At 37.4% G+C, this 15,278-nt stretch overlaps 1 protein-coding gene and 1 non-coding gene across 5 annotated transcripts in view; both read right to left on the reverse strand.

Annotated features, from left to right (window-relative positions):
• TSGA10 (testis specific 10) overlaps positions 1 to 14,875 on the reverse strand; it is a 154,123-nt gene extending 139,248 nt beyond the window's left edge. For 2 of the 4 annotated variants that reach the window (XM_045826961.1, XM_045826962.1), the window contains exons 1-2: positions 14,445 to 14,543; positions 7,346 to 7,474 (exon numbers count right to left, since the gene is read on the reverse strand). In XM_045826961.1, the coding sequence (XP_045682917.1) occupies positions 7,346 to 7,474; positions 14,445 to 14,501 (186 nt within the window). In that variant the 5' untranslated portion in view covers positions 14,502 to 14,543. Of the gene's footprint in view, positions 1 to 7,345; positions 7,475 to 14,444; positions 14,544 to 14,707; positions 14,719 to 14,791 lie in introns of those variants that run through there. The other 2 variants (XM_045826963.1, XM_045826966.1) reach the window with 2 other exon arrangements.
• On the reverse strand, positions 1,316 to 1,447 carry LOC123812258. Its single transcript, XR_006784539.1, has one exon. It is a non-coding gene; the product is annotated as a small nucleolar RNA SNORA70 (small nucleolar RNA).
• Positions 14,876 to 15,278: the final 403 nt, after the last annotated feature.

Raw genomic sequence — 15,278 nt, forward strand, 5'->3', positions numbered from 1 at the left:
CCACTGTACTAGGAGAGATTAAAGGCTCTTCCTCTCTGTGCTTCCATAAAACCTCTTAGTTTTATCTTAGTATTTTATAAGGTTTACTATAATCATTTTTCACTTCTCTGTCGCCTCCACTAAATTACAAGCAACTTAAAGGGATGTTTCTAATTTTGTATTCAGCATAACTCTCATTTTTGTATCATTATATATCTAGTACATAACAGATTATCATTAGATAAAAAAGTAAATAAATTATAAATAAATACATGAAGGCTCCCCTCACCTCTGACATCAAGTTCTACTTTCACACATTTCCAAGACACAAATACTTTAGAAGAGGCACTTTAGAGTAGTAGAAGGGATGTGGGCTTTGGACTAAGGCAGGCAGGTTTAAATCCTGCTGCAGTCCTTTACCGGTAATTTAACCTCAGGCAATTTACCATATTTTCTTGATCCTAAGAGGTACATCTTGACTTCAGAAAAAATAAATGGAAGCCTCTTGAGTCTCATCTGTTAAATGGAGAGAATATCTACAATTTGCAGGGTTGTATATAAAGAGATATTAAAGTTCAAGTAAAATTTCTGGCAGATAATATGTACCCAAAAAGTAGCTTTTCTAATGAATTTTTTAAAAACTTTTATTTTGAAATAACTTGAGTCACAGGAAGTTGCAAATAGAGAGGTCTCATGTACCCTTAACTCAGTTTCCCACAGTAGTAGTTACATTTTAATTATAGTACAGTATCAAACCCAGGGATTTAACTTAGGTATAATGTGTGTGTACTGTTCTATACCATTTTATCACATGTATATTATAACTACCACCTCAATAAAACAGAACTATTCCATCACCACAAAGATTGCCCTCCTGTTACCCCTTTATAGTCATACCTTCTCCCTCTCATCTATAACTTTTTTAGGGGGCAGGAAATTGGATTTACTGGTGGGTGTAAGTAAAGAGGGGACAGTGCTAATGTTCTCAAGAGCACTGAGAGAGGGCCCACTATTTGTCCAGGGCGCCATGATAATGGATATATTTGATCCCAGTCATTTGGGACGAGCTGTTTTTCAGCCACCATATCTTCATATTCATCTACATTAAACTTAGTAAAGCTCCACTTCTTGAAGACATAGATCTTCTGGTGGACAGGTAACTTGAACTTGGCCTTGTGTGGGGACTCATTCACATGCTCTTTGTTCTGTAACTTGGCGTGGATGGACACAATGACTTAGCCAATATGGACTCTGGCCACTGGGCCCTGGAGCTTCCCAAAAGCACCCATATAGATTGGGAACAGCATGAGATCAGACATGAATGTTCACTGGAAAGGGCTGTCTCCAAAGTCCCTTAGGGCAACCCATAGAAGCAACTGGCTACATACACTACTGAGAATGCTGCTGTTTGCAGCCACTGTACACTGGGCTCCCATTGGGGGAAAGAGCATGGTCAGCCTAGCTATAGACCATCCTTAACTCTTAGCAACCACTAATCTAATTGTGTCATTTTGAGAACATTATATAAGTTAAACCATGTGATAAAGATCATAATATATGATCTTTGGCTATTGACTTTATCCCTCAGCCCAATGCTCTTTAGATCTAACCAAGTTAACAACTTGGATCAATAAATAGTTCATTCCTTCTTATTGCCAAGTAATATTCATTCCATGGTATGGATTATCCATCTGTTTAATCATTTACTAATTAAGGGAAACTTTAGTTGCTTCTAGTTTTTGGCTATAACAAATAAAGCTGCTATGAACAATTGTATACAGGTTCTTGAGTGGACGTAAGTTCTTTTATGGTAAATGTACATTTACCTTTGTAAGAACTAAAATATTTTTCTAGAGTGGCTGTATCACCAGGAATGTATGAATGATTCAGTTTCTCCTCATCTTTGTCAGCATTTGGTATTGTCACTATTTTTAATTTTAGCTATTTTTATAGGTGTGCATTATCTGGTGATCTTAATTTGCATTCCCTGATGTTTAGAATGGCTAAACATTTTTTATGTGTTTGTCAACCATATATCCTTCTGTAAAATACTTCATGTCTTTTGCTCATATTCTAATTATATCATTTGCTTTTTACTATTCAGTTTTGATGAGTTTTTCATGTGTTCTAGGTACGATTCCTTTGGCAGAATATGGTTTGTAGCTTTTTTTTTTTCATTCTATTAACAGGGTCTTTCATAGAGCAAAAGACAAATATTATGAAGTCAAAATTAATCATTTTTATGATTCATGCTTTTGTCATCATTTCTAAGAATTCTTCAGCAAGCCCAAGGTCCTGAATATTTTTTCCTGTTACCTTCTGCTTAGTTTTATATTTTATACTTAACTCTATGATCCATTTGGAGTTAATTTTTGTTTAAGGCACGAAGTTTAGAACTAGGCTTATTTTCTTCCCCTAAAAGATACCCAAATGCTCCAGCAGCATTTGCTGAAAAAACTGTCCTCGTCAAACTGCATTTACACCTGTCAAAAATAATTTGGCTGTGCTTGTGTAGGCTATTTCTGGATTCTCTATTCTGTATTATTGATGTTATGTGTCTATATCTCTTGCCATAATACCATAATCATTTTCTGGAATCAAGAAGAATGACTCTACTTCATTCTGTTTCAAATTGCTTTTTCTGGGATTTTGATGGGCATTACATTAAATCTGTATATTGATTTGGACAGAATTGACATCTTTACTATACTGAGGCTTCCAATCCATGATCATGTCTTTCTACTGGTTAAAATCTTTGATTTCATTAGAATTTTGTATTTTCAGAATATGAACTCATACTTATTTCATTAGATTTATATCTAACAATTCCACTTTCTATTTAATTGTTGATTACTAATATACAGAAATATAACTAATATGTCTTGTATTCTGACCTTGCTGAAGTTATTTATTAGTTCTGGTTTTTGTACTGTAGATTTTATGAGATTTCCTAAATAGAAGAACATATTATCTACAAACAGGGACAGTTACTTCATTTCGGATCTGTGTACCTTATGACCTTTCCATCTAGCTATATCATTATACTGAGAGGGAATTTCATATAGACAGCATAAAGCTAGGTGATGTTTTTTCAATCCACTCTGCCAGTTTCCATCTTTTAATTGGGTATATTTAGACTATATGTATTTAATGTAATTACTTTTATGATTTAAGGTGACTTTTTTGTTCACATTTGTGTTTTGTTGTTGCTGCCTTCCTATGGATTACTTGAACATTTTTTAGAATTCTATTTTAACTTATCTACACCGTTGTTGAGTATATCTCTTTGTATGGCTTTTTAGATGTTACATTATATATTCATAACTTATTACAGCCTACATTTTACCAGTTCAAATGCTCCCTGTAGTCTCTTCAATTAATAAAATGCCTTAAATATTTCCCCTGCATGCATAAGAACCACATTTGACAAAATTTAGATAAGTAGAAAAAAATCTATTGCATTTACCCATATTTTTGCTCTAAATGTTGTTCTTCTAGTCCTCCAAGTCTCCTCTTAACACTTCCTTCCTAGAGAGATTCCTTTTGCTATTCTTTTAGGGTAGCTTTTCTGGCAACAAATTCTACTAGATTTCTTCATCTGAGAATGTCTTGATTTTCCCTTCCTTTTTAAAGAATATTTTCGTGGATCTATTACTCGAAAAATGTTGTGCCACTTCCTTCTGACCCCATGTTTTTAGATCTGATGTCATTTAAATTGGTGTTCCCCTCTACATAATGAATTATTTCTCTGGTTTCTTCAGGATTTTTTTTTTTTTGGCTTTAGTATTCACGAGTTTAAAGTGTCCTGGCCGTGGATATCTTTGGGAGACAGATAAGCATTCACTTACCTTCTTTAATGTCTTTCATCTCTTGCCAAATTTGGGGAATATTTAGCCATTATTCCTTCAAATACCTTTTCAGCTTCATCCTTTCCTACCTATCTCGCTGGGACCACAATGATCCAAATGTTTTATCTCTTGTTATGGTTCCACTTGTTCTGAGCCTCTGTTCATTTCTTCAATCTATTTTTTCTCTGCTGTTCAGGTAATTTCTATTTTTCTATTCAGGTTCACTGATTCACTCCTCTCTTCTATGTGTTTTGTTGCTTGAGAACACAGTTTTTAATTTCAGTTACCATATTTTTTCTTGCAATGAAACACACATATCACAAAATTTGAAATTATGGCTTTTTATGTGTACAATTCAGTGGCATTAAGGATATTCACAATGTTGTGCAACCATTCCATATCAATTTCCAGAACATTTTCATCATCCCAAAATAGAAAACTCTGTACCCATTAAACAAAACCTCTCTATGAATTTTCCTTTTCTAGGTACCTCGTGTTAAGTGCAATCATAAAACATTTGTCCTTTTGTGCCTGCCTTATTTCCCTTAGCATGTTTTGAAGGCTCATCCATGTTGTAGCACTGTGTCAGAATTTTACTCTTTTTAAAAGCCGAATAATATTCCATTGTATGTACATACCACATTTTATTTATCCATTCATCTATTGATGAACATCTGGGTTGTTTCTACTTTTTTGCTATTGTGTAATGATGCTATAAACACTGATGTGCAAATATTTTCTTTCTTTTGACAACAGCTATTCTAATGGGTGTGAAGTGGTTTTAATTTGCATTTCTTTAGTGGTTAGTGATGTTGAGCATCTGTTCACATGTTTATTGGCATGTGTATATCTTCTTTGGAGAAATATCTATTCAAATCCTTTGCCCAGTTTTGAATTGGCTTTTTATTGTTGTTGTTGAGTTGTAGTAGTTCTTTATATATTCTGGATATTAATCCCTTATCAGATACAGGATTTAGAAACATTTTCTCCTATGCATTTTTTTTATCCTCACCTGAGGAGATAAATGCTCCATTGATTTTAAAGAAAGAGGGAGGGATGGAGAGAGAAAGACAGACAGACAGATAGACAGACATGGATGTAAGAGAGAAACATCAATCAGTTGCCTCCTGTATGCACCCTGATCAGGGATTGAACATGCAACCTAGGCATGTGCCCCAACAGGAGATTAAGCCCACAAACTTTTGTTGTATAGGAAATGCTCCAACCAACTGAGCCACTGGGCCAGGGATCCTATGCATTTTTAAAGGTCTTTACTTTTTTAGAGCAGTTTTAGATTTGTAGAAAAATTGATCAGGGATTACAAAGATTTCCCATATATTTTTTCTCCCACCCCCAAACACACACACACACAGTTTCCCCTTTTATTTACATCTTGTAATAGTGCAATCACAATAGATACACCAACATTGATAAAACATTATTAACTAACGTCCATAGTTTACTTTAGGGCTCATTTTTTGGATTGTAGATTTTATGGGTCCCGACAAATGTATAATGACATGTATCCATCATTATTGTATCATACAGAATAGCTTCACTGCCCTAAAAATCACATGTGCTCCATTCTACATCACCCCCTCCCTCCACATCCTGGCAACCAGTGATTTTTCTTAGGTCTTTGTTTTGCCTTTTCCAGAAGATCATATAGTTGGAATCATAGAATATGTAACATCTTCAGATTGGCTTTTTTTTTCACCTAGTGATATACTTTCAAGGTTCCTTCACATCTTTGGGAGGTTTGATAATTCCATTGTATGGATGCTCTACAGTTTATCCATTCACTTATTGAAGAACAACTTGGTTGCTTCCAAAATTTCTACTTGGTTGTTCTTTGTATCTTTTATTTCTTTCCTGAGATTTTCTATGTTCTTGTGTGTGTCTCAGGCAGGCCCAAAATTGCTTGCTGAAGTATTTATAAGATGGCTGATATCTTGATTGTCTTTTCTCACTGAAATTGAGATCTTCCTGATTCTTGGAATGAGGAGTGATACTTTTTTTAAATTGTAACCTAGTATTCTAAGACTCTGGCTCTGGTGCTTTAGTAGACTTCCTTTGACACTGCTACAGCTAGAAAAGAGGGATACTCCCTTGTTCCTACTAAATGGGATGAAATCCAATTTCTACCCAAGGTTTCCATGGATACCTGAAAAAAGTGAGGCTTCTTGTTACTGCTAGGTAGGATGGAAGTTCAGGCTTCTTACTAAGCCTCTGCTGACACCACAACAGCTAGAAAGAACAGAGGTGCCTCATTACTACTCTCACATGTCCTCCACTGCCACTGTGGGTGAGTGGACTTGTTAATGCTTATTAATGCTGGGTCATAGCAAAAGCCCTAACTCTGCTTTATGTCTCCTCTGACACCACTCCAGCAAGGAGGAAAGGGGGCACCTCTTTTCAGCAGGTGGGGCTACATATGCAAACTTCCCATATGGTTTCTCACTGACGCTATGGAGTTGGGAACTGCCCTTACTATCTTGTGGGCACAGAAATCTTGGTTTCCAACTCAACCTTCCTCTTTGACACCACCTTGTTGGAATGGAGAGCTTAACTTGACAGGTGCAGTGTGGGTGATATGAGGTGCAGCTGGGGCTCCTTGTTACAGCCTGGTAAGGGAAGAAGTTTAGGCTCTTTAGTTAGCCTTTGCTGGCAGGAATGGTGTAAAGTTTTTTCCACTGTGTTGCTTAGAGTAGGCAGCTGTTATCCAAAATTAGTCTGTCCTGCTAGGCTCTCCTTTTCCTAGTCCTTTGGTTAGAGAGAGATGGCCTTTCTAAGATCTTTTTTTGTCTGTACCCATTGTTGTTTCTGAGTGCCAGTTTTTCCCACACTGTCTGGAAATATGAAACAAAACAAAAATCCAGGAACTCACTAACATGTTATTCATTGTGTGCTGAGGTCCCTAGCCAGGCTTCCTTCTTCCTCCCACCTTACAGTGTTCTATGTTTGCTTTGTACATAATGTTCAAAGGTTTTAGCTGTACTTAGTAGGAGGAATAGCAAAAAGTAAACGTATTCACTCTTATTATAAAGGCAGTTTCTTTTAATGGCCTTTATTAATCAGCTACACCATGTATTAGGCACAAGGAGAAGAGAAACAGTACTGAACTTGACGTTCAGAGAACTGGGTTCAAATCCTAGCTAACTTGGGATTTCAAAGAAATCTTAGCTTTGTCACTTGCTAGTCCAGTATCATATTCTTTAACCTCTTGGAACTTCAGCTTCCATGTCTATAAAATAGAAGTAACATCACTATTTCACAAGATTGGGATGAAGTAAGATTATGTACTTGAAAGCATCTAATACAACATCTGGCACATCGTTTGCACTCACTGACTCTTAATCTGTGTGTCTCAAAATGGTTAAGATGAAAATGAAATGATTTTAGACCCATTAAAAACATAAAATCAACACTAAATTAATATTTATTCTTCATCTTCTTATTTTAAAATAGGCCCCAGCCCAAATTAATTCAGGGAAATGCATATGTAAATTAAATATAACCTGTAATTTCAGTGTAGAGATGAATTTATCTTGATTTCTCACTTCTTGTTCTAGCTGAAGAGTATTCTGGTATTTTTCAGCTTCAGAAAATGGAGCCCCTAGACCAATATCATGTTCTTTGGTGGTAACCTAATGGAAAAAATGGGAATAATACCAAGGCATTCAGTTTAAAACAGCTTTGTGATTTCTCATAACAATCAATAAATTTGAAAAGTATGCCCTGGCCAGGGAGCTCAATCCCTACAAGCCAAGTTTGTGGGTTTTGGTCCCCAGTCAGGGCACATACAAGAAGCAACCAATGAATGAATAAATAACTGAATCAACAAAATGATGTTTCTTACTCTCTCTAAAAAATTGAAAATTAAGAACATTTTCAGATATATTTTCAATTGTTTTTAACCTTGTCACACTAGCAAAGAGGATTTCAGCAAGTTTTACTTTCTTAAAATTTTACTTTTTCTGTGTTTTCCAAATATAAAACTACAACACCAAACATACTGCTTTTCAAAAAAGACAAGGGACTTACTGATTCACTTGGAACTTAAGCATTAGATCCCACAGAGTATTTCTAATAATGAATGATGGCCTTTATGGGGTAGGATGAAATCCTAACTACCATTTCTTACACAGCTTCTGTTGAATAATATGTTCCTACTTATAAACATTTGACTTAGAATAATGGATTCAAATGACTCCTCACTATAGCAGTAATTTTCAATTTTTAGTGAATATACAAGCCACTTGGGAACCTTGTTAAAATGAAAACTTTTATTTTAAAAAGCTGCTCAGTGAACCTTATTTTGTTTTGCTAGTACAGAGAGTAGACCCATTAAAAAACCCATAAAAGGCCCTGGTTGGCGTAGCTCAGTGGATTGAGTGTGGGCTGCTAATCAAAGTGTTGCAGGTTCGATTCCCAGCCAGGGTACATGCCTGGGTTGCAGGCCATAACCCCCAGCAACCGTACATTGATGTTTCTCTATCTCCCTCCCTTCCCCAAAAATAAATAAATGGAATCTTTAAAAAAAAACATAAAAGAAGCAATGAATTACTTTTTACTCTTCATCTTCTTATTTTAAAATAGGTCCCAGCCCAAATTAATTCAGAGGAATTAAGTAAAGTCTAAATCTGCCTAGCATTCAAAGTTCTTCATAATTTGGTCCAGTGCCCCATCTCCAAATTTATCTCCTACTTAACACCTCCGAGAATTCCTCTATTAAAGACAAACTGTTCCAGACTACTCCACATATTCTTTATACATTCAAAAACATGTTATCTTTTATTCATAAGCCTTGCCCTCACCCTCTTCTCCATTTAACTAAAGACACTTCTAAGGTTCAGCTTAAATTTTATATTCTCTAGGTTTTTTCTGTCTTTGCCATTGCATAGTGATCACTTCTTCAATAAGACTTCTGTATATACTGGTTACAGTATATCTTTTTCATAAAGTATTAAAATATTAAGAATAAGAAAGATCCTAGAGCTCTCTGTATTCCCCCCAATCTGCACAGAGTTGTTTGTATAATAGGGAGATGTCATAAAAATTTCTAGAGGTTGATAAAGAAGCAATGTACTAAAGCAGATAAAACTGAATTTTCCTTCTTCTCTTTGGTAAACTCAACAGTCAAGTGGGGATTCTATTCAATTATCTATCAAAGTAATCTAGAAATCAATAGTAGGATGAGGCTGAGAGATTACCTGCCAATTTTGAGTAATCATATTAACATTGCTACTTTCCTTGCACTAGCTCCAGAGGCAATAAAAAGGGAAAGAATCAATATATCTGAAATGCCCATGCCTAGCCTGCCACCTGAATATCTTCCACATTCCCATGATCTCTAAATGGAACTATGAATGGAATTCGTGTTCCTGTATATATCTCAGAGAATGCAAGTAAAAGTACTGTGCAAGCAGTAAATTGTTATCACAAACACCCAAGCTAGAATCACATTCTCCAGTGGGAAGTAACATAGCAAGCACTGTGGTTAAGAGCACGTTCATTAGCATCAGACAACTAGTCTGATGCTAATTGTGCTAGTTCTGCTGCTTCTTAGCCACATGACTATAGGCAACTTATTTCTCTGGCCATGGCTTCATCTATAAAATAGGAATGATAACAGTATTTGCCTCAAAGAGCTATTGTGAGGATTAAATAAGTTAGTATACATAAAGCACTTAGAAAAGTGCCTGGCAAAAATAAGTGCTATATATTTTTATTATTAACAATTACTATTATTATTCATTCCTCTCACTGACTCAACTTACTAATTGGCTATCAAGTCCTACTGATCTTTTCACTAAAAACTCTCAAATATACTTCTTCCATCCCTGTCACTGTTTCAGTTCATACTCGACAGAAAGAGTCAGACTGGAAGAGTACATTTATTCAATTATCAAACAAATTTATAAATAGCTAGAATAACAATGAACCACTATTAGATTCTGGTGATAAAAGATGGAAAACACATAAAAAGCTGTAATTTCAACCCTCAATAAATTTAGGGAAGTCCAGAACAAATAAGTCAGAAATTAAGAGTACAGCATAATTAGTGCCACATCAGAGGAACACATATAGATGTTAAGGGAATACAGAGAAATGGACTACAAAAAAGTATTTTTGAGTTCTACTTCCCTCCAAAAGACTTAGAATATAAAAACTATGAACATATGCCTATCAGAACACTAATAAACACATTATATTGTGTTTATTGGATGTCCACAGCCATTACAACTTTAACATGTCTAAAACAGACCTCTAATTCTCCCACCTGCAATTCTGCTCTCTACTCTATGTCTACTATGTTCCTTCCTATGTCAAACTGCAGTATCATTGGTCAGCACCCAAGGTCAAAAACTAAGGAGTTGTCTTTGTTTCATCTTTCCCCAACCCCTATCAAATCTATCAATAAGCCCTGTTGGTCCTAACTCCAAATCCACCCACTTTTCTGCATTTTTATTACCATCTCCATGTTTCAAGTCACAATGATTTCCCACATGGATAACCAACAACAGTTTCCTAGCTGATCTTTCTGCTTCTACTGTTGCTCCATAGAACTATTTTTCAAACTGAAATCAAAACAATCACTTTAAAACAATGATATCCTGCTTAAAAATACTCCAGTGGCTTCCCGCTGCAATTAGTATAATTTCCAAACGTTTTAAGCTCCTGTATGATTTGGCCCCTTCCTTCACTTCCCAAAACAGACCTAGTACTTACTCTCTGTTCACCAATGAGCTTTATCGGTTTTCTTTCTGATCCTCCACTGTGCCAATATTATCCTATTTTGAAGCTTCTGTCCCAGCTTTGCCTCTGCCAGGAACACTCTCCTCAAGCCCTTTTCATTGCTGGCTCCATCTTACCCTCAGCCCAACTCTTCCATTGAAATATCAGAGGGTCTTCCCTGACCTCTTAATTAAAGTAGCCTCTCTCCTAATCACTTTGTTATTAGGTTATTTACACTTATACTATTTGAAATCATATCATTTATTTCTTCACTTGTCTACTCCCCTTCTAGAATGTAAGCTCCAAGAGATCTAGACTCTTATCTAATCAGTTACAGCTCTCTAATACCAGCCCTGGCTGGTATGGCTCAGTGGATTCAGTGCTGGCCTGCGAACTAATTGCTGGTTTGATTTCCAGTCAGGGCACATTCCTGGGTTGTGGGCCAGGCCCCCAGTTGGTGATTGACATGTTTCTTATATATCAAAGTTTCTTTCCCTCTTTGCTCTCCCTTCCCCTCTCTATAATAATAAATAAATAAAATCTTTTTAAAAAATGGTACTCAGCCCTGGCTGGCATAGCTCAGTGGATTGGGCGAGGGCTGTGAACCAAAGCATCGCAGGTTCGATTCCCAGTCAGGGCCCATGCCTGGGTTGCAGGCCACGACCCCCAGCAACCACACATTGATGTTTCTCTCTCTCTCTCTCTCTCTTTCTCCCTCCCTTCCCTCTCTAAAAATAAATAAATAAAATCTTTTTAAAAATCTTAAAAAAATTTTTTTTAAAAAATGGTACTCAATAAAACATTTTTAAAATAATCAGTTTTAATGATTAGAATAAAGTAGTTTTAATGGTAGGGATGGGGTGAAAGTAAATTTGATGAGGACTAATAAATAAATTAGTATTAATAAAAAGGAAATAGAAAATGTAGACTTCTTTTAGGAAGTATCATTGTGAGAAGAGAGGTGGAGTGAAAGTTAGAAGACCGAGGTTGTTGAAGCATCATTACAAAAGAAGAAAAACTTGTTTCTTAATTCTCTTTACATCAAGGAAGGCTTCCAGAATTAAACAAAAGTCCCAGATCCTCTTCTAAATGCAGACACATACAAAACTTTACAATTTCAGGGTGTTCAAGAACTCCCTAAATTCTTGTACTCCAGGTTAAGATGCCCTATAGTGTAAGCACAATGAAGATTGAAAGACATGGGTTAATGTTAACTAATGGAGAAAGGCCACTGGGTTAACAAAAAGGAAACCCAGGTAAAAGGTGTGCACTGTTCTCTGAGACAAGAAAGAGAAAAGCAAGAGCAGGTGAAGAGTTAGATAAGGGGTAGAAGTCTGTCTCCTCCGAGACAAAAAAGAAAAAAGCTATATCAGGGAAGATTAAGATGAGAGGTAGAAATGTGAAGATCTCTCTGCCTGGTAGCATTTTAATTTCTCAGTGAAAATGGAAGTTAAATCATGTGCTAAAAAGTATCAGTGTTGAGCAAAAATATCAGGCATATAACGTGCTCAGCGAATGTCTACCAAACATTTTGATAGAATAATTGAAACTACTGGAGTATTTTATATAGGATTCTGAATTCTAGTCCCACAATACATCAGTTTGTTTTCTTTTTATAAAATTGTCCCCAAGTAAGCCTGGCTGGCGTAGCTCAGTGGATTGAGCACGGGCTGCGAACCAAAGTGTTGCAGGTTCGATTCCCAGTCAGGGCACATGATGGGTTGCATGCCACAGCCTCCAGCAACCGCACATTAATGTTTCTCTCTCTCTCTCTTTCTCCCTCCCTAAAAATAAATAAATAAAATCTTAAAAAAAAAAAACCCAGCAAGACAGATTAAAAAAAAAATTGTCCCCAAGTGTTTGACTGATAAATACTTTGAAATAGAAAGGAGTACCCTCACTTACAGAAAGATATACAGAGAACCATACAAATTTTGAACAATTTTGACATAGGTTTTTTTTTGTTTATAATAAATATAAGTGAACAAATGTTTTGGGAATTCACTTCAAACAAAACAGTAAGCCACAATGTTTAACCTTTTTTATGAAAAAGAAGTAATCTCTCTTAGTCATTCCATTTAAACCCCAAGTCCTCATTTCTCTTCAATTCCAATTATACTGTAGAGAAATAACTTGTCTTTTAGAAGAGCATAAATAAATGGCCTTAGGAGAGCTACCACTTATCAAGACCTCTTGGAAAGACAAAAGTTCAAATAGCTGTTTCCAAAAGGCTTTTCTGAACTTGTGAACTAAAAGAATTGAATGATATATAATCAAATGTTAGTAGCATAACTAAGACAGAATTGCCTTACTAACTAGCTCACTTTAAATGATTATCATGGGAAAAAAAGATTAACACGGGGTACATGTATATGGGGTTCATGTATATGAAATGTAAGTGTTGTTCACATTTATCAAAAACTGTAAAATCCTTAATGTCCACCAAGAGAAGAGTAAACTGTGGTATACTCTTACAACAGAACACTAAACAACAAACTATAAGCAACAAGGATAAATCTTTAAATCAATGTCGAGTAAAGAAGCAAAATGCAAAGAAACACTTGGTAAAATTCCATTTATATAAAGTTCAAAAACAAGTCAAACTAGAATGTGCATGTTCACATATAAAGATGAAGGAACTATTAAAAAAAATAAAAAGCAAGAAGTGGCTATCATAGTGGCTACAACCGGGTGAAGGGAAAAAGGGATAAATAATAATACCTGCTTTAACTGCTTCTTTATCTGGAGTACTTTAAAAGCGAATTATCTTAAACAAACTGCACTAAGCAACTAAAAAGGAAGACAAAAAGAGAGCCCAGAAAATCTCTACAACTGATTATATGCTGGGCTAACGCAGTGATTTTTTCAGAAGATAAACAAAATAGCATATATTTGGGAACCTGCCATTAATTAATGCCAAAGTTTATTATTTAAAATAAATATTTCATTAATGTATCTTCCTAATTATGTAACTAATTTAGATTGATTTTGTTCATTAATTAAAATACAAACTAAAATCAGTTTTATCCTGGGGACAGATTTAAATGATGTGACACTTTCCTTTTATAATAATAACTAACCTGTTATTGTTATACTTTTAAAAAATCAATTGTTATTCTACTTATGTCCTTATAAGTAAAACAACAACAAAAATGAAGTGTAGTTGAAATGCTGATAGAGAAAATTTAAAACACCTAATATCCTGAGATATAAGGGCATGTTGTGGAAGAAGAAATATTCTGGGATACTATCATCTTTGCAAAGTTTTCCTGAAGCCGCGATCCTTGACTTTATTTAAAAGAAAAAAAATGTATTCCTATGTGTATTTAGGTCCATGATCGCCTCAGTTATTCACTTCGTCTCAACTATTTTTCCAAATAAAAGTCAGCTTACCCTGCCTTTCCGACTGAAATAATTGTATGAGATATTCATGCAAATGCCTATGTAATCTCGGCCTCCCAAAATCTGTAAAGAGGCTTAGAAGTGAGAGATTGGGAATTAGGATGAGCCAGGTTTAACTCCCAAATCTCTGACTTTCAAATTCCTCGGCTCTACTCCAGAGCGTTTCTACACCGAAAAGTTCCCATCAACCAAGTGGAGAGCTGTCGCAAGAAGCGAAGCGGTCACCATAGGAACTGGGCTCAAACCTAAGCTCCTAAGAAACGGCAACAGAAGCAAAGTTTGCTACAAGAGGGCTTCAGGGACCGCAATCCTGCCTGCTACTGCCGCTCACAGAAGCTCAAGCAGTGAATACCTACCTCGGTGTCACCCACAGCCCCCAAACCCCCGCCACACAGTCCTCTTGCAGCTGCCCTCTCAGAGGCCTTCCCGCCCAGAAGCTGCTTTACCCCATCCTGGCGCATCACTGCTGCTTTCTACCTGGAGCTCCGGGTCCCTCCCCGGACTTTTGAGCCCGCACACCTCCGTGGAGCTCATCCCAGCGACTGCCAGGTCTCGGTCTCCGCCCGGGATCCAGGCCCCACCCCATTACCATCCTCCGCCCCTTACCCTTCCCTTCCCACCTCCAAAACGACCTAGCCCCGCCCCGGTGGAGGAGGAGGAAGGCGGGACCCGGGGGGAAAGAGGCAGGGGCGGTTAGCGCCGACCGGCGCCTCCGTCGGCCCCGCCCTCACGCTCAGTACCTGTGGGGGGCTTGTCCTCCACCTCCCCGGCGCCTACGCTTCGCTTCCGTCCTGCGCGCCCACAGTCCCTGTGCGCACGCGTACCTGGCTGGACCCTGCCTCTCGCGGGGACCACCAATCCTGTGCGTGCACACACGTAAGTAGCGACGCGTACGTCCACCCGCCAGCCTAAAGCAGACTCCTGAAAAAAGACCTCTTTCTAGTCCTTTCGCGCCGCGCAGGCGCACGCCGGCGCAGCGCTTAGACGTCCAATCCGAGCGTCCCGTCTCCTGGTAACCAGCCGCTACTATTTTTTCCAAGACCTATCTGAATCTTATTCCTTGTCACCAGCGGCTGCACTTGGAATGAACGCGCATGCGCAGGCCGGTTTGCCCTTCTGCTGCCTTCCTAAAGCTCTTGAGTACCTGCTGCTTGGCTGCTACGGCTTTGTACCAGTTTTCTCTAACATTAGGCCCCGTTCTGGACCCACGTTCAGTAAACTGTATTCCCCAGAGCTGCTTTTGGGCTCTGGGAGATTGGTGCTTTCTCCTGCCGCAGCGGGGTTTCGGGGAGCTTCCGAGATTGGGTCCTG

Source organism: Phyllostomus hastatus, unplaced genomic scaffold, assembly GCF_019186645.2.
Source record: "Phyllostomus hastatus isolate PE091 unplaced genomic scaffold, TTU_PhHast_1.1 phas_scaffold_78, whole genome shotgun sequence".
NCBI lineage: Eukaryota > Metazoa > Chordata > Mammalia > Chiroptera > Phyllostomidae > Phyllostomus > Phyllostomus hastatus.